The 25203-nt window shown below is 36.0% G+C and overlaps 1 protein-coding gene across 2 annotated transcripts in view; it reads left to right on the top strand.

Moving 5' to 3' along the window:
- The first annotated feature begins 4331 nt into the window (after positions 1-4331).
- The window catches only part of znf704 (zinc finger protein 704), a 49316-nt gene continuing 28444 nt past the window's right edge, over positions 4332-25203 (top strand). Inside the window, exons 1-2 of one of the 2 annotated variants that reach the window (XM_087786291.1) lie at positions 4332-4842; positions 10064-10236. In XM_087786291.1, the coding sequence (XP_087642417.1) occupies positions 4594-4842; positions 10064-10236 (422 nt within the window). In that variant the 5' untranslated portion in view covers positions 4332-4593. The remainder of the gene's footprint in view (positions 4843-10063; positions 10237-25203) is intronic. The other variant, XM_087786290.1, reaches the window with a different exon arrangement.

The raw sequence follows: 25203 nt of genomic DNA, 5'->3' as shown, positions 1-25203 counted from the left end.
TCCATGACGAGGGAACTTCCCGAAGGTCAACAATCATGTCAGACTCGAGGTACTTTGTGTTGGTACGTACATGAGGTACTTGAACTGAAGTCGGATAAATGTGATTATTCTTGTGTTTTTTCGCTGTATTTTACTGTAAATATGTTTCAATGAAGCAGCAACTGAAGTAATAAAGTGTTGAATCTATTTCTGATGTTTTTATTCACATGAAACACACACTGTTCACATGACTCAAATGAATGATCACATGACCAATATAATGATCACATGACTTGTACAAATGATCACATGATACACATGAGTGATCACATGACTCGCGTAAATGATCACATGACTCACGTAAATGATCACATGACACTTAGGTTCACATGACTCACTCAAATGTTCACCTGACTCACGTAAATGATCACATGACACTTATGTTTATATGACTCACTCAAATGTTCACATGACTCACTCAAATGTTCACCTGACTCACGTAAATGATCACATGACACTTATGTTCACATGACTCACTCAAATGTTCACCTGACTCACGTAAATGATCACATGACACTTATGTTTATATGACTCACTCAAATGTTCACATGACTCACTCAAATGTTCACCTGACTCACGTAAATGATCACATGACACTTATGTTTATATGACTCACTCAAATGTTCACATGACTCACTCAAATGTTCACCTGACTCACGTAAATGATCACATGACACTTATGTTTACATGACTCACTCAAATGTTCACCTGACTCACGTAAATGATCACATGACACTTATGTTTATATGACTCACTCAAATGTTCACATGACTCACTCAAATGATCACCTGACTCACGTAAATGATCACATGACACTTATGTTTACATGACTCACTCAAATGTTCACATGACTCACTCAAATGTTTAAATGACTCACGTAAATGATCACATGACACTTATGTTCACATGACTCACTCAAATGTTCACCTGACTCACGTAAATGATCACATGACACTTATGTTTACATGACTCACTCAAATGTTCACATGACTCACTCAAATGTTTAAATGACTCACGTAAATGATCACATGACACTTATGTTCACATGACTCACTCAAATGTTCACATGACTCACTCAAATGTTCATATGACTCACGTAAATGATCACATGTCACTTATGTTCACATGACTCACATTAACGATCACATGACTCACATTAATGATCACATGACTGGCATAATGGATCACATGACCTATAGACATGTGTATTGACGTCGTGTCTCATCATGGACAGGAAGTGTCTCAAGGCTCCTCTAAGCTCCTGGAACCATCGGTTTCTCTTACAACCTGAGGAGTGAGTCGGGGTCACATCTGGATCTCAGGGCGTGTTTTGACCGTCGTGCACATCTGTCACTCGCTGCTTCCATTTTCCACGCGTGAATATTTCATGACATGGATTTTCTCTCCAGTAAAGTAATCGGTTTGTGACGCGTTTGCTGAGATCCTGCCGTACGTCAGCAAACAGGCTTTTGTTCACTTGATTCTTTGCTGTTTGAAAGAAGACGAGTGGAGGAGAATATAATATATAATATATAAATATCCTTCACCGTAACAATCATTATTTAAAAAGTATAGACGCTGAATTGTTTTCATTGGATTAAAGCTGACCTTTGTACGAGTGTCTGTTAAAGGATCTGTAAAAACACAAAACAAAAACACAAATTTTGAGGAGAATTCAAGTCACAAGGACCAAAAACCTTCATAATATTTAGTTGTCATTGAAATATAATTCATTTTAAAAGAGTCTTAGCAGGTAAATATCATAGATGAACTCACAGTATTTTGAAAGACAAAAAAAACGCATAGAAAGAAAATAAAAGAATGAAAAAAATATTATTTTTATTATGAAACACTATTTTAAAGGAATATTTTGATCTGAGGCCCTCATCCTGAATTCCAGTCTTTATTTCTGAGCATCTCGACACTGTGACCTCAAATGACCTTTTGAAATACGACATATTTTTCTTCTACAAAAAAATTGTTTTCTTAAAATAATGTTAAAATATTTAAAGAGAAAAACGTTTGTCAACTAGAAACTGTGTCAAGGGTCGAATAAGAGACTAAATAGATGTGATACGAGTCAAATTTGAATGTATTTCTAGTAACTAAATCATCTTCACGAGTCACTGCAGATGTTTTTCACTTTATTATTTCTAATTTTCTGAATTAATTCTCGACGTCGTGTTTCTCCGCTCGCTGTGAAACAAACTTCACTTTTTAAATCTGTGAGCTTTTCTCACAATCTTAGCAAACAGTTCATCGGTTCGGACTTTAGTTTTGAAAAAAGGTGTTTTTTTAAACATCGTCAGGCGTCGAATAACTTTTCTGTCAGTCTATGTGAAAAGAAAACAGGATTGTAAAAAAAAAAAAAGCAAAACAGGAATTTTGTAAAAAAAAACAAAAAAAAACAGGAATTTTGTAAAAAAAAAACAGGAATTTTGTTAAAAAAAATAAAAATAAAAACAGGAATTTTGTAAATAAAAAATCCAGGAATTTTGTAAATAAAAAATCCAGGAATTTTGTAAAATAAAATAATCCAAGAATTTTGTTTAAAAAAAAATTCCAGGAATTTTGTAAATAAAAAATCCAGCAATTTTGTTTAAAAAACACAGGAATTTTGTAAAAAAAAAAACCAGGAATTTTGTAAAAATAAAAATAAAAACAGGAATTTTGTAAATAAAAAATCCAGGAATTTTGTAAAATAAAATAATCCAAGAATTTTGTTTAAAAAAAACAGGAATTTTGTAAATAAAAAATCCAGGATTTTTGTAAAATAAAATAATCCAAGAATTTTGTTTAAAAAAAACAGGAATTTTGTAAAAAAAAAAAAAAAGTTGGTGCTGCAGTTGAAAAAAGGACGACGATCGCTTTTACTATATGTTCTGATAATAGTCGGATAAAATAAATCTACAGAAATGTTTAGAAAAATTCGAACCAGATTTTTAAAAAACCTGTCAGTTGAATCTTTTTATTGATCTTAAATATATTAACACTTTTAACTTTTTACTCTCCAGAAACGTTTAAAATAAATAAAACAAATGTTACTCAATATCTATTTCTCATTCTCAGAAAAAACAAGTATTAATTCAATGTTTTCCTCCATGTCTCTGTAAACTGATGAAGTCACTCGATCAGTGAAAGAATCAAAGATCAAAGTTGTTTCCAAAAAAAAAAAGGATTTAAAACCAGAACAATCCGGTCATTTGTTAAATGAAAGGAGGTTTGATGTCAGAAACAAGTAGGTTTAGATGTTTGGAAGTTTTCTTCTCCTCCATCCTTGAGACATTGTTTTGAATGGATCGTCATCTTCATCATCATCATCATCATCATCATCTTCTTCATCATCATTATTATCATCATCATCATCTTCTTCTTCATCATCATCTTCATCATCATTATTATCATCATCATCATCTTCATCATCTTCATCATCATCATTTTCATTATTATCTTCATCATCATCTTCATTATCTTCATCATCTGCATCCTCATCTTCATCATCATCCTCATCATCATCATATTCATCATATTCATCGTCATCATCATCATTTTCATCATCATCTGCATCCTCATCTTCATCATCATCCTCTTATATCTTCATCATCTGCATCATCATCATTTTCATCATCCTCATCATATTCATCGTCATCATTTTCATCTTCATCATCATCATCTTCATCATCTGCATCATCATCATCTTCACCATCATCCTCTTAATCTTCATCATCATCTTCACCATCATCCTCTTAATCTTCATCTTCATCATCTTCACCATCATCCTCTTAATCTTCATCATCATCTTCATCATCTTCACCATCATCCTCTTAATCTTCATCATCATCTTCACCATCATCCTCTTATATCTTCATCATCATCTTCACCATCATCTTCATCATCATCATCATCATGAGGAGGAGACGTCAGGTGGGGGGGGGGGGCGTGTACTGCGCTGACCAATAGGAGGCCGAGTTGACCGCGGGACCAACACATGTTTACAGGCAGCATTCCGCCGGTAAAACTGCCGAGCGGATCCCGGACTGGACTCCCCTGGCGCGCGGATCCGGAATCGCTCGGCGTCCCCGTTCGCGCTCTCTCTCCCCCACATTCCGGCGCGTGACAAACCCCCTCGTCGACGCACGCGACCTTCGCTCGACGACGTCGCCGCCGCGCGCGAGGAACCGCCGCGTTTCCGCGCGTTAAAGCGGCCCGTTAACGGGTCGTGTTGTGTGGCACGGTTCGGGGGTCGCTCGGTGACGACGTCCGTGTTTTGCCGCCGCCCCTTCCGGCTCTCCGGGAGCATCAAGGGATAAACAGGTCGACTGGTCGCCGGCTGTGAGTGCGGCTGAGGCGGCGAGCCGTCCACTGTCCCTCGGCCTCTCCCCCCCGGTGCTCTTTTTTTTTTTTAAACCGCGGTTTTTTTTTCAACGAAATACTTTCTGGTCGTAGTTCGACTCCCGAGTATGTTAACGCCGCGTTCGGTCGAGGCTGTCGCGGCGGTTCGGTGTTTTTTTTTTTCCCCCCTCGTTCACCGCGGACCGTGAGCTCGACGCCATCATGCACAGCCGCCGCCTGGTCAAGAGATCCGTGCTCGGCAGCCGCGTCTACGCGCGCAGTCCGACGGGCGACGGAGCCCCGCTGAGCGGCGTGATCCAGGCGGTCAAGCAGGAGGTCCGGGACGCGGCGTCGGCCGCGCGCAGGAGCGTGTACACGGTGCTGCTGCAGGACGGAAGCCTGAAGGAGTTTTCCGAGGAGGAGATCTCCGGCGGGATTACCCAGAAGCCCCCGCTCAAGTCCAGCCTCAAGGTGTGTGTTGTTGTTGTTGTTGTTGTTTTGCGTCGATCGAGCGCTGCAGCAAAAAAAACCGCAAAAAAAAAATCGATTTAAACCGCGATATTTTTTTTGCGTTAAATCGCGATATGTCGCGACGACATGTCGGACAAAGGCTGACGTGAGTGACGCAAACAAACACGGGGGACTGCAGTGTGAGCGCGATGACAACATGCGACCGAGGATTTGTGTTTGTTATGCAACAGTTACAGGAAGTGCAACAAAAAAAAACACAACAACTGTCAATCATCTGAGGAAACGTTTCCTCCTCAAGAGACTCAAACGTCAGACTTTTTCTCTGATCCATACCGTGGTCAAAAAGCTGCGTGGCTTTCCAGAGTCTCCATAAAAGCATGATCATTATGTTGCATTAATGTATCGTTGACTGAACTAAAAGCATCTATATTTTGGTTTTTCCCTTGTTTCGGTGAAAGTGATAAAGTGTAAAACTACACTTCTTTTGTGGCAGCGACTGAAACGCTCGGATCGAGTATGAAAACACGCTTCATTGTTACTCAGACGTGATCAAAACTTGATGATATCTAAAGAGAAACTGAAGGAAACAAAGGCAGTGATGCATTTATTTATTCTTGGGTGTAAATTTACTGATGCTGAAAACTCAACGTTTTTTTGGTAAAATGTCATTTTCTTACTTTTCAATTGGATGTTTTCACAAAAGTGTCAAAGTGAAAGTATCAGTATCAAATATTTTCATATCGATACCCAGCCCTGAAGTCTGTGTAGTAACAATTATTCTTGCAGGAATTTTTATAAAATTAAGTTAAAAAAAACAAACACATGTGAAGAAGTGTGTATATTTATATATATAGATATATATATATATATCTATATATATCTATATATATATATTTGTGTTTAATTACATTTACAACTTATGTGGCAAATATGACGAACCCATAAAATGTGACATAAAGTTCAAAATTAAACGTGTGTCAAGTATTTTACTAATAAAAATAATTAATATTACCAAAATAATATACAGAATTTTTCCCAATTAAGCGTTGGTTTTACTGCTAATTAAAAAAAAAATATTGTGATAAATGTAAGTGTAAACGTAAAATACAAACAAAAATGAAATGTATATAAAGTATTTCATGATTTAAAAAAAAGCTATATTTAAAATGAACAAAAGAAAAACCTACCCTATATTATTTTGTTTTAATTGCTTAAATATAATCATATATCATTTAATTAAAGATGAAGTGAGAACAGAGACAAGATCAGTTTTGTGTATGATTTACTGGATACTTATACTTGTTCATGTTCTAGAACATGCAGTACATGAAATTGATACTTTCATTAATATTAATTAATTGACATTCAAGTCCAGATCAGGATGACAATGTTTTTTAATGCATGGTTAAGAAAAAACATGTTTGAAAACGTGTTTAAAAATATATCTATTTAAGCCACACACAAGTTTAATTTATCTTTGTTACGTTTACGTCATTTTTCAACACAAAAACTTGCTCAATTACGTGTAAAAACAAGCGGCAAGCGTAAGATTCTCCTGGAGTCGCAGCATCTGGTGTTTTCAAATCCTCCCACCGGAGAAGCAACAGTTCGCATGATTGGCAGAGCTTTTGTTTTCCTTTGCACTCGGTTCGACATGCAGCCCTCGACAAAAGCTGTTGCACAATACAGTCGTGCAGGAGCCGAGAGTCCTGTCATCACGACGGTCCAGTCTCTCATCACGACAGACCAGTCTCTCTTGGCACAACGTCCAGTCTCTCTCATCACAACAGACAAGTCTCTCTCGGCATGATGGTCCAGTCTCTCTCAGCACAACAGACAAGTCTCTCTCGGCATGATGGTCCAGTCTCTCTCAGCACAACAGACAAGTCTCTCTCGGCATGATGGTCCAGTCTCTCTCAGCACAACAGTCCAGTCTCTGTCAGCAAGACGGTCTAGTCCTTTCACAACAGTCCAGTCTCTGTCAGCAAGACGGTCCAGTCTCTCTCATCACGACAGACCATTCTTTCTCAGTACGACGGTCCAGTCTCTCTCGTCACGACGGTCCAGTCTCTCTCGGCACAGCGGTCCAGTCTCTCTCGTCACGACGGACCAGTCTCTCTCGGCATGATGGTCCAGTCTCTCTCAGCACAACAGTCCAGTCTCTGTCAGCAAGACGGTCTAGTCTCTCTCTTCACGACAGACCAGTCTCTGTCAGCAAGACGGTCCAGTCTCTCTCATCACGACGGTCCAGTCTCTCTCAGCACAACGGTCCAGTCTCTCTCATCATGATGGTCCAGTCTCTCTCATCACGACGGTCCAGTCTCTCTCGGCACGACGGTCTAGTCTCTTATGGCACAACGGTCCAGTCACGTCGGTCCAGTCTCTCTCAGTATGACGGTCCAGTCTCTCTTGTCACGACGGTCCAGTCTATGTCAGCAAAATGGTCCAGTCTCTCTCGTCACGACGGTCCAGTCTCTCTCTGATGATGAGGCGTGTGCGTTCTCAAGTGAGGGTTGTTGTTTGTTTGCGACGCCTCCACCTTTGAGCAGCTGTGCAGCAACAAAGAGTTCCTCATGTTGGCAGCGGGTGGCGCTACACAAAGAATCTGGGAGGACTTGGCTCCGCGCCTGGCGAGGAAAACAAACGCCTCCTTTCACTATTTGGGACACGACTTGTTGACTTCATGGTCGGTCTGTGTCTTTGTGTGTTTTCTACCTCCAGTGTTTGTGTCTTTGTGTGTTTTCTACCTCAGACAAAGACGCTCGTCGTGTTTGTGTCGACTCTTTTCTACCGTCTGTCACTCAACTTGACGGACAGCTGAGTAGAAATCCTTTGACTTTGATCAGCGTTATAGTGATAATCTATATTTCTATATACTTCGTCTCCAGATCGTCTCCTGTGGTTGAATTAATGAAACTGAAACCAAAATATGTCCAAACATCAGCTTTAAAAGCTGCTGGAGTCACTGTATCCTCTCGTCCTCAGTCATCGCCCGGGATTTTGAGAGCATAAAAGATCTATGATAAAAATGAAGTATGACCTGAATGCCAAAAATAATTATACTGTGCAATAATGGGTCCAATATATTGACACTGTATATACAAGTATATATGTGTAGTATTATCGAGTACTTGACCCTGGTGTTGTGATAGTGTAGTAACAAGTATATATGTGTAGTATTGTCCAGTACTTGACTCTGGTGTTGTGATAGTGTAGTAACAAGTATATATGTGTAGTATTGTCCAGTACTTGACTCTGGTGTTGTGATAGTGTAGTAACAAGTATATATGTGTAGTATTGTCGAGTACTTGACTCTGGTGTTGTGATAGTGTAGTAACAAGTATATATGTGTAGTATTGTCCAGTACTTGACTCTGGTGTTGTGATAGTGTAGTAACAAGTATATATGTGTAGTATTGTCCAGTACTTGACTCTGGTGTTGTGATAGTGTAGTAACAAGTATATATGTGTAGTATTGTCCAGTACTTGACTCTGGTGTTGTGATAGTGTAGTAACAAGTATATATGTGTAGTATTGTCCAGTACTTGACTCTGGTGTGTATATATATATATATATTCACATCTCACAATGCAACCATGACTGAATCTGCAAGAGACGTTTGCATCACTGGTTCTTTAGGCGACAAAAATCAACACAACAAATACACAAAACTGCTTCTTTTGCAGCTGAACTGACGACAACATTTGTGGATTTCAAGTACACAACAGTAGAATATGATGTCATCGACAAATCATTAGAACCAACAACCTTCTCTGCTGTCGTCTTTGTTCGGGTGATCTTTACTGGACGAGTGTGTGTGTGTGTGTGTGTGTGTGTGTGTGTGTGTGTGTGTGTGTGTGTGTGTGTGTGTGTGTGTGTGTGTGCGGGGAGTCGTCGTCTTAAAAGCAGTGTAACTTGATTAGGCTTCAAACAAACGCACACAAGCGTGACATACTTTGAACGCTCTGTTGAAGCGGTCAGTGGTTTGTGTCCTTTTGACTCTAGTTTGGCTTTTCTTTTGTATCCTGATGGCTCAGTTAACGTGTGTGTGTGTGTGTACACGTGTGTGTGTGTGTGTGTACACAAGTGTGTGTGTGTGTGTGTAGCTGCAGGTATTCATGCGTTGAGGAATGCATTTGTTGAAGTTGTGAAAGAGAAAAGTGTTTTTATTATTTATCCCTTGAATCTCGTTTGCAGGATTTTATTGTCGAATGTCGGAGAAATATTTGTCGACTTTTCTTTGAAGTAAAATAACAATAAATATCTGATTTATATTTATTTATAATGTGTAAGTAACATAAATATGATGACATATTATGTAATTTTATATATAATCACAATTAAAAAATAAATAATTGTCAAATAAACACAATATAAATGTATGTATAACTATATTATAATAATTATATTTTAATATAATACATACAATAAAAATATACTATAATATGATTAAAATAAATCATGTACTACCACAATTAATCCTGTTTGCAGGATTTTATTCCCCTCAATCGAAGGTCCAATAAATATTTGACTTTATATATTAATATATAATAAATATAAATTTCAAATATATATTTATATATACATATGTAATGAATCTAAATTTAATATATATATATAAATAAATAATACATTTAAAATATGAATATATAATACATACAAATTTAAAATATGTATTTATATATAATCATACATTTAAAATATATGTTTATATAATCATACATTTTAAATATATACTGTATATACAAATATTAATTCAACATGTATATTTATATATAAAAATACATTTGAAATGTTTATTTATATATACTGTAAATATTCCGACTTCCCAGTTGCAATTAAACGTAAAATAAAAAAATTAAATGTACATTTATTTTATTAAAACATCAAACGATTTAAATCCAATAATGGTTCTATATAATTATATATAACAAATATATTTGTAAAATACACATTAAAAAACATGTTTAAGATTGAAAACAATACAACATGTTTGGTAATACAACAATATAACTATAATTAATAAACAACATAAAATAAATAAAATAATAATAATAAATAAAAACATGATTATGATTAAAGAAAATGTATCAAACATAAGATTATGTTATATATTAACATTTTATTTTAGATCACAGAAGACAAAACAAAGTATTTCAGCTGCAAGTGGTTCTGATGTGTTGGTTGAAGACGTTCCTCACAGGTGTGTTTCTGTCCCTCAGACGTCCATCAACACCTCGGCCGAGGCTCCCGGGACCGAAGTCTTGTGTCCGGAGGCTGCAGACGAGCAGAGGCTCCTGGACAACAAGCGCCGAGACCTGGAGACCAGATCCGTGTCCCTGCTGGAGCAGAAGCGTAAAGTGGTCTCGTCCAGCATCGATGTCCCTCACGCCAGGTATGACCCGTGACCACGCCCACTCCGCTGTGATTGGTCAAGCGTGGAGGTTTGTCACCGCGCGTCATTTCAACTGTAATCAAACAATTTTTAACAATAATCCAACAATTTTCAACTATAATCAAACAATTTTTTAACAATAATTCAACAATTTTCAACTATAATCAAACAATTTTTAACAATAATTAAACAATTTTCAACTATAACTAAACAATTTTCAACTATAATCAAACAATTTTCAACTGTAATCAAACAATTTTTTAACAATAATTAAACAATTTTCAACTATAATCAAACAATTTTTTAACAATAATTAAACAATTTTCAACTATAATCAAACATTTTTTTAACAATAATTAAACAATTTTCAACTATAATCAAACAATTTTCAACTGTAATCAAACAATTTTTTAACAATAATTAAACAATTTTCAACTATAATCAAACATTTTTTTAACAATAATTAAACAATTTTCAACTATAATCAAACAATTTTTTAACAATAATTAAACAATTTTCAACTATAATCAAACATTTTTTTAACAATAATTAAACAATTTTCAACTATAATCAAACAATTTTCAACTGTAATCAAACAATTTTTTAACAATAATTAAACAATTTTCAACTATAATCAAACAATTTTTTTTAACAATAATTAAACAATTTTCAACTATAATCAAACAATTTTTTAACAATAATTAAACAATTTTCAACTATAATCCAACAATTTTCAACTAGAATCAAACAATTTTCAACTAGAATCAAACAATTTCCAACTATAATCAAACAATTTTCAACTATAATCAAACAATTTTCAACTAGAATCAAACAATTTCCAACTAGAATCATACAATTTTCAACTATAATCAAACAATTTTCAACTATAATCAAACAATTTTTAACTATAATCATACAATTTTCAAGTATAATCAAACAATTTTCAACTATAATCAAACAATTTTCAACTATAACCAAACAATTTCCAACTATAATCAAACAATTTTCAACTATAATCAAACAATTTTCAACTAGAATCAAACAATTTCCAACTAGAATCAAACAATTTCCAACTATAATCAAACAATTTTCAACTATAATCAAACAATTTCCAACTATAATCATACAATTTTCAACTATAATCAAACAATTTTCAACTATAATCAAACAATTTTCAACTATAACCAAACAATTTCCAACTATAATCAAACAATTTTCAACTATAATCAAACAATTTTCAACTATAATCAAACAATTTTCAACAATATAAAAAAAATTCAATGTCCCTCACGCCAGGTATGACCCGTGCTCGTAGCCACGCCCACTCCGCTTTGATTGGTCAAACACAGAGGTTTGTCACCGCGCGTCATCGAACCCCGGAAGTCCATCTGCCTCCAAGGGACTCGTTGTATAAACAAAGCAGGGGGCGTGATCACAGCTGGCTGGGCGAGGAGTGAAGCCATTATTACATCATAATAGACTCTCGTAACCTCTCGTTCGCCCAGATTTCAGAGCAACTTTATAAAGTAATAAAGTGTAAAACATGGTCATGATGAGAAGTTACTGTGTCTTGAAGAACATTCACTACATGTCAGGAGAGTTTGACATTATTATTATTATTATTATTACTCAAACAGCAAATTAACTAAACACCCAACTTAATGGGAGCCACTATCAAGAACACCCGCCTTACTTATGGTGCTAACAACCAGCAATGAAAGGCATCATGGGAGATGATGCCTTTCTACAAACTAATCTATTTAGTGACATATAATTGTTCCGACAGTACTGTGTTAAAATTTACGTCCAAGTCAACAGGGATCGGCAGCTGTGATTGGTTGGCTGGGCGGCAAAGCATCCCGGGAGCCCCGCTCAGGCCGCCGTGACCGAGAGGGTCGTTGACCACAGAAGTGATGAGTTTCAAATGTGTGTCGACGGATCTGGAGTCTGTCCAAGAATCAAGAGTTTCTAATGGAAACTTGATTTACAGTCTCTTCAGCTGCAGCTCGGCTGGAGGGAGACGTCCTCCTGAGACGGGCGACGTGATTGGACGAGAACGACGAGCCACGAAGGCCCGTTAAACATTTATGTGCTGCAGTGATTCGTCGTGACAAACGACGTCCATCGAGTTCCGAACGTGAAACACTAATCTGGAGCAAAGCAGTGGTTATTGATCGTCTTCGCGCCTCTTATCGCTGCTGCAGGAGTTTAGTTTAGTTCAGTCGACGCTGACTCGTTAAAAGTTACTTCTTTAATTGTTCAACGACTTTTCTTTTACTTGAGTGAGAAACACTTAGAATTAAAGCAGCCATTGTTGGATTTCATGGTTTAACAACTTAACATCTATTTCACTGAAGTTTTTTCAAACAATCCAACAGTCAAACAATTTTCAACTATAATCCAACAATTTTCAACTATAATCAAACAATTTTCAACTATAATCAAACAATTTTCAACTATAATCAAACAATTTTCAACTATAATCAAAAAAAATTCAACTATAATCAAACAATTTTCAACTATAATCAAACAATTTTCAACTAAAATCAAACAATTTTCAACTATAATCAAACAATTTTCAACTATAATCCAACAATTTTCAACTATAATCAAACAATTTTCAACTATAATCAAACAATTTTCAACTATAATCAAACAATTTTCAACTAAAATCAAACAATTTTCAACTATAATCAAACAATTTTCAACTATAATCCAACAATTTTCAACTATAATCCAACAATTTTCCACTATAATCAAACAATTTTCAACTATAATCAAACAATTTTCAACTAAAATTAAACAATTTTCAACTATAATCCAACAATTTTTAACTATAATCAAACAATTTTCAACTATAATCAAACAATTTTTAACTATAATCAAACAATTTTTAACTATAATCCAATAGTCAATAATCAAATAAGACGTATATGAATAGTGTTACTTATAAATATAATTTATATTGTTAATCATTTAATTTTTCATTTTATTTCTTTATTTCCTTTGAATGCAAATAATTGTTGAGATGAAACCTCGACGTGTCGAGTCTTTAAAATCTGATGTATTTCTGTTGATCTTTAATGAAAAGCATCATTTAAAATAAAAACCAGTCACGTGACTCACGACCACATCAGGTCACGGTTACGTCAATAGAAACGGTTGCTATGGTAACTCAACCGTGAGCCGGTCCTGACAGTGACCTGCTCGCCATCATCTCCTCGTGATTAACATCCAGTCGTTTGCACACCTGAGACCCGTTTGTTGCCAGAATGGAGGTGGAGAAGGAGTGATGGAGTAACGAGTGAGGAGGTGGAGGAGAAGGAGTGATGGAGAAACGAGTGAGGAGGTGTAGAAGGAGTAATGGAGTAACGAGTGAGGACGTGGAGGAGAAGGCGTGATGGAGTAACGAGTGAGGAGGTGTAGAAGGAGTAATGGAGTAACGAGTGAGGACGTGGAGGAGAAGGCGTGATGGAGTAACGAGTGAGGAGGTGTAGAAGGAGTAATGGAGTAACGAGTGAGGAGGTGTAGAAGGAGTAATGGAGTAACGAGTGAGGACGTGGAGGAGAAGGCGTGATGGAGTAACGAGTGAGGACGTGGAGGAGAAGGAGTGATGGAGTAACGAGTGAGGACGTGGAGGAGAAGGCGTGATGGAGTAACGAGTGAGGACGTGGAGGAGAAGGCGTGATGGAGTAACGAGTGAGGACGTGGAGGAGAAGGAGTGATGGAGATGGAGGAGAAGTGATGGAGTAACGTGTGAGGAGGTGTAGAAGGAGTGATGGAGTAACGTGTGAGGAGGTGTAGAAGTAGTGATGGAGTAACGAGTGAGGAGGTGTAGAAGTAGTGATGGAGTAACGAGTGAGGAGGTGTACAAAAAATACATGAAGAGGTAATACACTTAAAAAATACACTTGCTGGAAAACAAAGCAGGTACTTCGGAACTTCAGCAGTTAAAGGAGAAAATAAACACTTTAACATTTGATTAAAGAAAGTATTTGCTCATTTCTTTGTTGTACAAACCAACAACATATCGCAATTTATCGTTGTTTCAACAGTAACGCAATATATCGCAATATATATTTGTTAGTACAGTAACGCAATATATCGCAATATATAGTTGGTACTACAGTAACGCAATATATCGTTGTTACTAAAGTAATGCAATATATCGCAATATATCATTGTTACTACAGTAACGCAATATGTCGCAAATTAACGTTGTTACTACAGTAACACAATATATCGTCGTTACTACAGTAATGCAATATATCGCAATATATCGTTGTTACTACAGTAACACAATATATCGTTGTTACTACAGTAATGCAATATATCGCAATATATCATTGTTACTACAGTAATGCAATATGTCGCAAATTAACGTTGTTACTACAGTAACACAATATATCGTTGTTACTACATTAATGCAATATATCGCAATATATCGTTGTTACTACAGTAACACAATATATCGTCGTTACTACAGTAATGCAATATATCGCAATATATCGTTGTTACTACAGTAAAGCAATATGTCGCAAATTAATGTTGTTACTACAGTAACACAATATATCGTTGTTACTACAGTAATGCAATATATCGCCATATATCGTTGTTACTACAGTAACACAATATATCATTGTTACTACAGTAATGCAATATATCGCAATATATCGTTGTTACTACAGTAACGCAATATGTCGCAAATTAACGTTGTTACTACAGTAACACAATATATCGTTGTTACTACAGTAACACAATATATTGCAATATATTATTGTTACTACAGTAACACAATATATCGTTGTTACTACAGTAGTGCAATATATCGCAATATATCATTGTTACTACAGTAACGCAATATGTCGCAAATTAACGTTGTTACTACAGTAACACAATATATCGTTGTTACTACAGTAATGCAATATATCGTTGTTACTACAGTAACACAATATATCGTTGTTACTACAGTAATGCAATATATCGCAATATATCGTTGTTACTACAGTAACACAATATATCATTGTTACTACAGTAATGCAATATATCGCAATATATCGTTGTTACTACAGTAACGCAATATGTCGCAAATTAACGTTGTTACTACAGTAACACAATATATCGTTGTTACTACAGTAACACAATATATTGCAATATATTATTGTTACTACAGTAACACAATATATCGTTGTTACTACAGTAGTGCAATATATCGCAATATATCATTGTTACTACAGTAACGCAATATGTCGCAAATTAACGTTGTTACTACAGTAACACAATTTATCGTTGTTACTACATTAATGCAATATATCGCAATATATCGTTGTTACTACAGTAACACAATATATCGTTGTTACTACATTAATGCAATATATCGCAATATATCGTTGTTACTACAGTAACACAATATATCGTCGTTACTACAGTAATGCAATATATCGCAATATATCGTTGTTACTACAGTAAAGCAATATGTCGCAAATTAACGTTGTTACTACAGTAACACAATATATCGTTGTTACTACAGTAATGCAATATATCGCAATATATCGTTGTTACTACAGTAACACAATATATCGTCGTTACTACAGTAATGCAATATATCGCAATATATCGTTGTTACTACAGTAAAGCAATATGTCGCAAATTAACGTTGTTACTACAGTAACACAATATATCGTTGTTACTACAGTAATGCAATATATCGCAATATATCGTTGTTACTACAGTAACACAATATATCGTTGTTACTACAGTAATGCAATATATCGCAATATATCATTGTTACTACAGTAACGCAATATGTCGCAAATTAACATTGTTACTACAGTAACACAATATATTGTTGCTACTACATTAATGCAATATATCGCAATATATCGTTGTTACTACAGTAACACAATATATCGTCGTTACTACAGTAATGCAATATATCGCAATATATCGTTGTTACTACAGTAAAGCAATATGTCGCAAATTAACGTTGTTACTACAGTAACACAATATATCGTTGTTACTATAGTAATGCAATATATCGCAATATATCGTTGTTACTACAGTAACACAATATATCGTTGTTACTACAGTAATGCAATATATCGCAATATATCATTGTTACTACAGTAACGCAATATGTCGCAAATTAACGTTGTTACTACAGTAACACAATATATCGTTGTTACTACATTAATGCAATATATCGCAATATATCGTTGTTACTACAGTAACACAATATATCGTTGTTACTACAGTAATGCAATATATCGCAATATATCGTTGTTACTACAGTAACACAATATATCGTTGTTACTACAGTAACGCAATATATATATACGTATATGCAGTAAGATGAGTATCATGTCTTTGCGCGGTTTACAACAGGAAGTTGTAGTTTTTCTCCTGGTCTACTTCCTGTCTGTGACACATCCAGAGAAGAGGCAGAAAATACTTCTGCTGATGTTTTCTTTGCACCAGAAACTCTGGTTGTAACTGGAGACTGCAGAGGTCGACTGAGGGAAGTTAAGAAACGTTTGACGGACGACGTTCTAGAGACTAATTGCCAGCAGAAGAACAAACATGGCTGAAGAAAATCAAGCTGAAATGAGTTTCTTGGCAACTATCCTGACATGCTTTGTTGTTTTTTAAGAAGCATCTGTGGACGTGGTGAGTTTCTTCAGGGTTCAGACGAGGGCTGCACGATATATATTGAAAAAAGATCGCACGCATATGGCGGGGAAAACATGTGCGATAAATTATAACTAAATTAGCAGTAAGTAAAAGTGCACTTCGATCAATCAGTGTCACTTTCTGTAAAGTTGTCAATTTGTACTTCTATGTCTCGTTGTTGTTTATGTCTCCGTCTGTCTGTGAACTGTGCAGCGCAGCTTGATAGGCTCGGTTGCTATGGCGACGCGTCTTGGCTGATTATATCCACGGAAGTAAAACTAACTTATGATCTAGTCAAACACTAGTGATCCAGTCACTCGTCTCTTTCAACCTCCTTTGTTAAAGCAACATATTGTAAGAACTTTTCATCTCGTCTCAGTTGTTTTCTCATAAGATCGTGAACTTCCAAACAAACCTGTCCGTCTTCACCGTATGCTAACGAGCTAAGTTGTCAGCGTCATTTATAAAGTGTTATGTGTGCGTCTTCACCGTATGCTAACGAGCTAAGTTGTCAGCGTCATTTATAAAGTGTTATGTGTGCGTCTTCACCGTATGCTAACGAGCTAAGTTGTTAGCGTCATTTATAAAGTGTTATGTGTGCGTGTACAAGGAGGTGGATTTATTATTGATTTGGTGATATCGCGACGCGCCGGCGGCTCCTCTCTGATGTCGCTCAGTTTTGGCGGGAAACCGATGCAAGTCCCGCGAGACTGAGCGTTATAAGAGATATTTTTATACCAGCATGTCGACACCGAAGTGCGAGAATAACTTAAAATGGAAATATCATCGTTTCCTTCTCTTAACCCCCGGACCTACACTACAGTACTTGCGGCTACATTTTTTAGGTGAAAGAAAAAAATATCGCATTAATATCGATATCGCAATTCAAGACACCATTATCGAATATCGCACTTATTATCAATATCGTGCAGCACTAGTTCAGACCCAAAAAGTCTCAATCGAAATTTTGAAAAATGTGCTAAAGTACGCGGGAAACCTTAAAGAAATTAATTAAGAAATTACCTTTTTTTTTATTTAGTTTCAAAATATTTTTTTGTCACTTTACTTAAAAGGTCATGTTTCGGCCAAATGTGACAAATTCCCCCAAAATAACGCAGTAAAAAAGTCCCAAAAATGTCGGAGGACGTGCGACTTTTAAGAGGCTGTAACTTCATTTTAGGCGTTGTGGGACAAAAATCCGACTTGGTCCATGGAATTCTTTAAAAGTATTAAAATAAATATTGTAATCTCTAATATATTAGTCAAGATGATTTAACTTGTGAACAAATGTAGTTTTTTTCTTGATAAATCCTCCGTTTTCTGCTCAACATTTGAGATGTTTGTGTTCCTGTTCAGACTCGTGTATTTGGGTCACTTAAGAAGAAAAACTGAATATATTCACGGGAACATAAATATGTTCCGTAAACATGATCTAAAACACCACAGACTTAATCCTCGGAAGCAGCCGCGAGTAAATAAACAAACAAACAACATCATCTACTGCTCACGTTTGTACGAAGCAGTTTGTGTTTGAATCGACCACTTTACTGAAAAACTAGGTTCTTGTGAAATACTTTTCTTGATGCTCAGGAAAAAAAAACCTCTTTCATGTGACTCGTAATGGACGTCACTGGTGAGATGTTTTGTTTCTGGCGCAGGAGGTTGTTTTGAAACAAGAGCAGGGGGTTCGACCATTAGATCTACATTTCAGATCTTCCTCCTCTGACCTTGGAAACGTTGAGTTATTAGACGTCGACTCTCGTTCTTGTTATTTCAATGCAAAAATACCCTGGAATTGTTATCAGATCGCAGTCGCAGCACGAGGCCAAGAACATCAAACAGCAACAGGCGTCGCTTTATCTGAAGAGTTGACGTGTGTGTGTGTGTGTGTGTGTGTGTGTGTGTGTGTGTGTGTGTGTGTGTGTGTGTGTGTGTGTGTGTGTGTGTGTGTGTGTGTGTGTGTGTGTGTGTGTGTGTGTGTGTGTGTGTGTGTGTGTGTGTGTGTGTGTGTGTGTGTGTGTGTAACTCAAGACTATTGTTCCACGGTTCTGGTTCCTCAGAGTCAGGAGGTTCTATTAGGTCCATAAACTCCTGGACTTTCATTCAACTCCTGGAAGAAGAACAGATGTAAGGGAACGAGTCGCGCTGCTGTGAAACAATAGTTATTCAAGAATTGTCGACTTTACGTCAACGTTTGAACACTTGTGTGCCTGATCGCACACTTGTGCACTAAAGTGTTCACACTGAGCAGAACATTGAGTGTGGATCGATGGACACTTTCTCAACGGCCGCCATCTCAGTGACGTAGATGACGCTACGAAAACACTCATTTTACTTCATAACTTTGCTGTCAAGTGTCGGTGATAGAGTTTCAACGACTGGTTACAATTGGGTTCAGAAAGTACCGTATTTTCCGGACTATAAGTGTCTCCGGAGTACAAGTCGCTCCAGCCATAAAATGCATCATAAAGAAGGAAAAAACATAAATAAGTCGCACTGGAGTATAAGTCGCATTTTTGCGGGAAATGTATTTGATAAAATCCAACACCAAGAACAGACATGTGATCTTGAAAGACAATTTAAAATAAAACTAGAGGCAACAACAGAATAATTGTACGTTACGTTACATGTAACTGAGAACCTGGTATGTTAACATAACATATGAAGAGTTATTCAGAGAACTATAGCATAAATAACTAACAAGTTTACCAAACCATCCGTGTAACTCCAAATCACTCAAATCACATGAAATCTTCATCCTCGGTGTCACTTTTAAACAACTAACTAACTCCGGAGGTAGAAGATGCGGCGCTTCCTCTTCTACGTCGAAACTATCAACACAGGCCTAGAGCCTGAAAAAAGTATTGTTCAGGAACCGTTACAAAGTGCAGGTATCAGTACCGAAAATATTCAATCAGTACCCAGCCCTACTGACTCGCATCAGTACTTCACAGATATTGAAGGGAAGTTACCTTTTGAGTATTCTTTTCATCTTTTCATCGGCAAAAATTGAAAAGTAAGGAATAGAAAGTGTAGTTTGTGCAGAAAACTACAGTTGTCTTGACTTTTTTCACAGCGACTACCCTTGTTACTAGATCCTTTTAAAACATTTCATAAATCTAATATTGTATCGTCTTATTAAACATTTGACACCAAACTATCTCCAGAGTATTGTCTAGTTCTTACTCAATAATACTCCATTATAGACCTTCATTCGACCACAAACGTTGAACTCCAGCGATCACATGATGGTCCACTGAGCGAATAAGAAACCGTCGGAGCTTCGATCTGATAATAGTGTAGCAAAAACAAACATGGATTCTGCTCCAGAACAATTGTTACTTTGTTCTCCTGACAGTTGTGAGTCCAGTCGCTCCTTCTTGTCTCCAGAGCAGATCCAAGTGTCTCGACCTCTGGGAAGGACTCGCCCTGGAGCTCGGGTTCTAGGAACCTCGCCCACTCGTTTTTACGACGTTGGCTGGAGCGTGGCGGTGAGAAACTGAACGACTGTAACTGAAGAACATCACAACAATCAATGGCTCCTCAGAGGCTCCTGATGGAGAATGACTTTAGTGGGAGTCGAACCTTCTGGAGATCCATGTGGACTTCTTGGATCGATTGTGTGATCTTTGTACCACATGTGTCTCGTCTCGTTCCAGAGAGAACTGACCAAATGGATTATCTTCACGCTCTTTTGTGCTTTTCTTCTGAATATCTTTGTGAGAGTTGACGTGAGGTGAAGACGAACATCCATGTTTTTATCTCAAATGCGAGGTAGAAAACTGATGAGTTGAAACTTAACATGAATTAAAATATTCAATGTGTTTTCAGCTGGTGTAGTAGTACTCGAAAATGTCCCTGAACTAATATTTCAATTCCTTTTATGCACTTTTATGTTTGAGAAAATCCATGTCATCAGAATAATAATAAGGTTGAAAAGCACTGATCTCGCGGGAAACTGAGCGTTATAAGAGATATTTTTCTCCCATCATGTCGGCACCATTTTTAGGTGAAAGAAAATAACATCGCATTAATATCAATATCGCAATTCAAGACACTATTATCGAATATCGCACTTATTATCAATATCGTGCAGCACTAGTTCAGACCCAAAAAGTCTTAATCAAACTTTTAAAAATCAGCTAAAGTATGCGGGGGTTTGTATAAGAATCCAAACGCGTGAAAATATTTTAATTTAGTTTCAAAATATCTTAATGTCACTTTACTTAAAAGGTCATTTTTCGGCCGAATGTGACAAATTCCCCCAAAATAACGCAGTAAAAAAGTCCCAAAAATGTCGGAGGACTTGAGACTTTTAAGAATCTGATTTAATTCAAACCTGTTTGGATTGAGACGAAGAAAATTAGACAAAAAAGTAACAATAATGTAATAAAAAGGACGTAAATAACATTTTTGCAATGTGGATAAATAAGGACAAAATCCGGTTTGGTCCATAGAATTATTAAAAGTATTAATATTAAATGAATATTATAATCCATAATATATTAAACAGTCAAGATGGTTTAACTTGTGAACAAATGTCGTTTTTTTCTTGATAATCCCTCCATTTTCATGGCTACATTTTTAGGTGAAATAAAAAATATTACATTAATGTCGCAATTCAAGACACCAATATCGAATATCGCACTAATTTCCAATATCGTGCAGCCCAATATGTATACATATATATACATGTACTGCATCCTTGAATGACTTGAAGTCGTGCTCCAGTCTCAGAGCCACTGCTTACGTGACCCTTGACTGATCTATAGTTCTTCAGCTGTAATTGACTGACATCTGCAGGAACCAAACAAACACATTGATTTATTGACGCGGTGAGACGGTCGCGTACAAATTTATTCAAGGTGGTGATGATGTTGTGCATCCATGTGGAAGACAAGAGTCCGTGAACCGGTGTCGGCCGGTCCAAAGTAGTCGCAGCTGCGTCTTGTTTTTTGTTTTGGTTTCGAGATCTTTGTGCCGATAGAATAAGATTCATCTTCCTGACGGTCCGGAGCCAACGTTGACACGATTGTTCAGGAAATGAGTGATAAAAGTAAAGTTCCACCTGTAAATTTAAAAAATAAAACAGTATGTGCAGACAATAAATAACCTTAATAAGTTATAACATGTTTTATAACCAGTGTTCACATACACTTAAATCATCTATAAAACACAGAGTCGGCTTTATTTTTTGATTGACACAAGGCTGATCAAATCTTCTAGTGCTCCCACTCAATGGGCGGAGCTTATGACAAAAAAAGCCAGCCCATTGGTCGGTGTTCTTACTTGTACACAACACAACAATAATACAAACTACAGCTAGGTAACAATAGAAAATGAAAAATCAAAACATTATAATAAAAATGTATATTACGATAATAATGAATCATACTTTAATTTAATATATAAAATTAATATAATATAATTATATTATAATATAAATACAAGTTAGTGCAAGTTTTTTATATTTAATCCAACTATATAAAATATTGTATACAAAAGCGTTGTGTAGTGTTTACACCCCCCCCCCCTCCACACACACACACACACTTCTTGTTTATTAATTGTTGTGTTCTTTTATTAAATTATTATAATGTATTTTCTTTATTCTTTATAACAGCTTTTATTGTTTATGAATGATCATTTATTTGTGTTACTGTTATTATCAATGGAACTAGTCTTGGACAATATGGTTCTTAATCCTAAAATATATTTTAGCTTTTACTTTATTTGAATTGTGTAAAACTATATTTGAATAATCGATCGTCTCTTAAACCGACGGCTTCTATTCATTAACACCAGGACGAGCTCATGAAGACGACAGAACGGGGCGTCGACTGGTTTTAATTTGAGCGTCAATCATCAGTTTTATCGCTGCCCAGCAGAGTGTGTTGTGGGCGTGGATTCTGACATATGTATAATTAAACGTTCACTTAAGTGTGTGTGTTTGACTCCTTGAGCCAGATGCTGTGTATCACTTCACTTCTTCACTGATTTTTTTTTTTTGCTTCTCAAACTCGTGGAATCTTTTTTTTAAAATTAAACAGTGACTTTTATTTGATAATGTCACTCATTAGATTTATTTCTCCCATGATGCAAATGGCCTTCCATTAGTATCAAGGTAGAATTATCTGAGTCGTTCTATGAAACTGATGCCGTTTTTTATTAGGGCTTTAAAGTGAAAAATAATGTCAATATACGTTTTAAAACATAAAATTAATAAAATAAAATAGTAATTCAATTCCCTGAGTCACATGTTTTTATGTTATATCATATCAAGTCATTTTAACAAAGTGTCCCCAAAGTCTCATAATAAATACGTAATAAAATATAGGAATATATGATATAAGCCTATATATTTTACCTCATAAACCTACTGGAAACATCTTTAATGTTGTTTTGTTTGTATCTATTATCTTCATTCTTGTCTTTATTTGAACCTTTTCGAGTATTTATACATATATATATATATATATATATATATATATATATATATGTATAGAAAAAAAATCTAATTTACACTGTTAACAATTAACAGTGTAACAAAAATTGTACCATGCTTAAATTGTCTAGTTATTACAAAGACACTGTAGCTTTAAATAACAGACCGTCGATGATTACTTTCAGTTCTGCCGGAGCCAAGATCTCAAGCAGGCAAGTACTCATTGTGGACTTACTGATACCAGTACTAGTGTGATGGCAACATATTTACTTTAGTCATTCATTTGAATGTTTTCTTTCCTAAATAAACAGCAAAGTGTAAAAATCTCTACCGAGAGTTGATGAAACAACATTTTGAGTTTGTGCTTTTTTTATCATCGTTTATTTATACTTTTGTTCTTGCAAAGAATTGATTGACAGCAATGTTTGTCTAAAGCTTTGTTTCATTTTGGTAAAGATTTTTTTTCTTATTTTTAATCATTGATGCTGAAAATATTTTCAAGAAATAAAGGAATTGAAATATATGAATAAGTTTAGTTTCTTATGTTGCATGTATTTGTACAACCTGAACCTCGAAACAACACTAGTACTTGTACACGACGAGAGTATTTTATTGGAAGATAAAGATAATCCGACACCACTCTGGGTGAACAAAGAAAATCTATCCTTCTTTGCTAAAAGTCTCAGAAGATTACAAACCGTTTCCTGAACGATCCGAGGAAAAGTCTTTTGGTGTCTAATCGTAGCTGAAGCTGATCTTCAGTCGACCACGAGTGTCCATGAAAAAGAGCCGAAAATCTGATCCATTTTTTATTTTTCTCTCCGGTACAAACACTTGATCAGATTTTGTTTCTCACTTGAGATTTCTTGAATTAATATCTTATTTTTATGACGTCGATGTGGACGCTTCACTTCTCAAACATTAACAATTGAAACAAACAGAATGTAGTTCGTTACAAAAAAACCACAAGATGTGTTTTTACTAAACATTTTTCCTCATAAAATACACACATTTAGATGTTCCTCATCATGACCATGTTTTGAACTTATTACTTTATAAAGTTGCTCTGAAATCTGGGCGAACAAGAGGTTACGAGAGTCCATGATGACGTAACAATGGCTTCAGCCACCTGTAATCACGGCCCGCTTTGTTTATACAACGAGTCCCTTGGAGGCGGAGACTTCCGTGGATTGATGACGCGCGATGACAAACCTCGATGCTTGACCAATCATAGCAGAATGTGTGTATTTATGGTCAACAAGATTTCATCTCCAGAAAAACCAAGTGCAAAAACTGAAAAACCCCGATGTTTCTCCGGCGTATGTCTGAAACTGTGGAGAAACTTTGTACCGGTGAACTCCCATGATGCATTTCTACACACTGATCTCATTTAGTGACAGTTGCTACGATACTGTTTTTGAATTTCTACGTATATGAAAATATGTAAAAAATGAGTGACATTGCAAAAGTGCTTCAGTGGTATAGTGACCCAAGCTCCCATGATGCTTTGCCGCCCAGCAGACCGTTGTTGAGTTTGCGGGTGAAAAATAGAACTGAAACTACTTTGCTTTGATTTGGCTTAAACATCAGCTTTAAAAGCTGCTGGAGTCAACTGTATCCTCTCGTCCTCAGTCATTACTGCTTTCATTTGTTTTCAGTCCAAAATGTGTCCAAACATCAGCTTTAAAAGCTTCTGGAGTCAACTGTATCCTCTTGTCCTCAGTCATTACTGCTTTCATTTGTTTTCAGTCCAAAATGTGTCCAAACATCAGCTTTAAAAGCTTCTGGAGTCGACTGTATCCTCTTGTCCTCAGTCTTTACTGCTTTCATTTGTTTTCAGTCCAAAAAGTGTC

The sequence above is a fragment of the Callionymus lyra genome, chromosome 3, assembly GCF_982586985.1.
Source record: "Callionymus lyra chromosome 3, fCalLyr1.hap1.1, whole genome shotgun sequence".
NCBI lineage: Eukaryota > Metazoa > Chordata > Actinopteri > Syngnathiformes > Callionymidae > Callionymus > Callionymus lyra.
The sequence above is the reverse complement of the archived record's forward strand: the minus strand, read 5'-3'. Positions and strand labels throughout refer to the sequence as shown.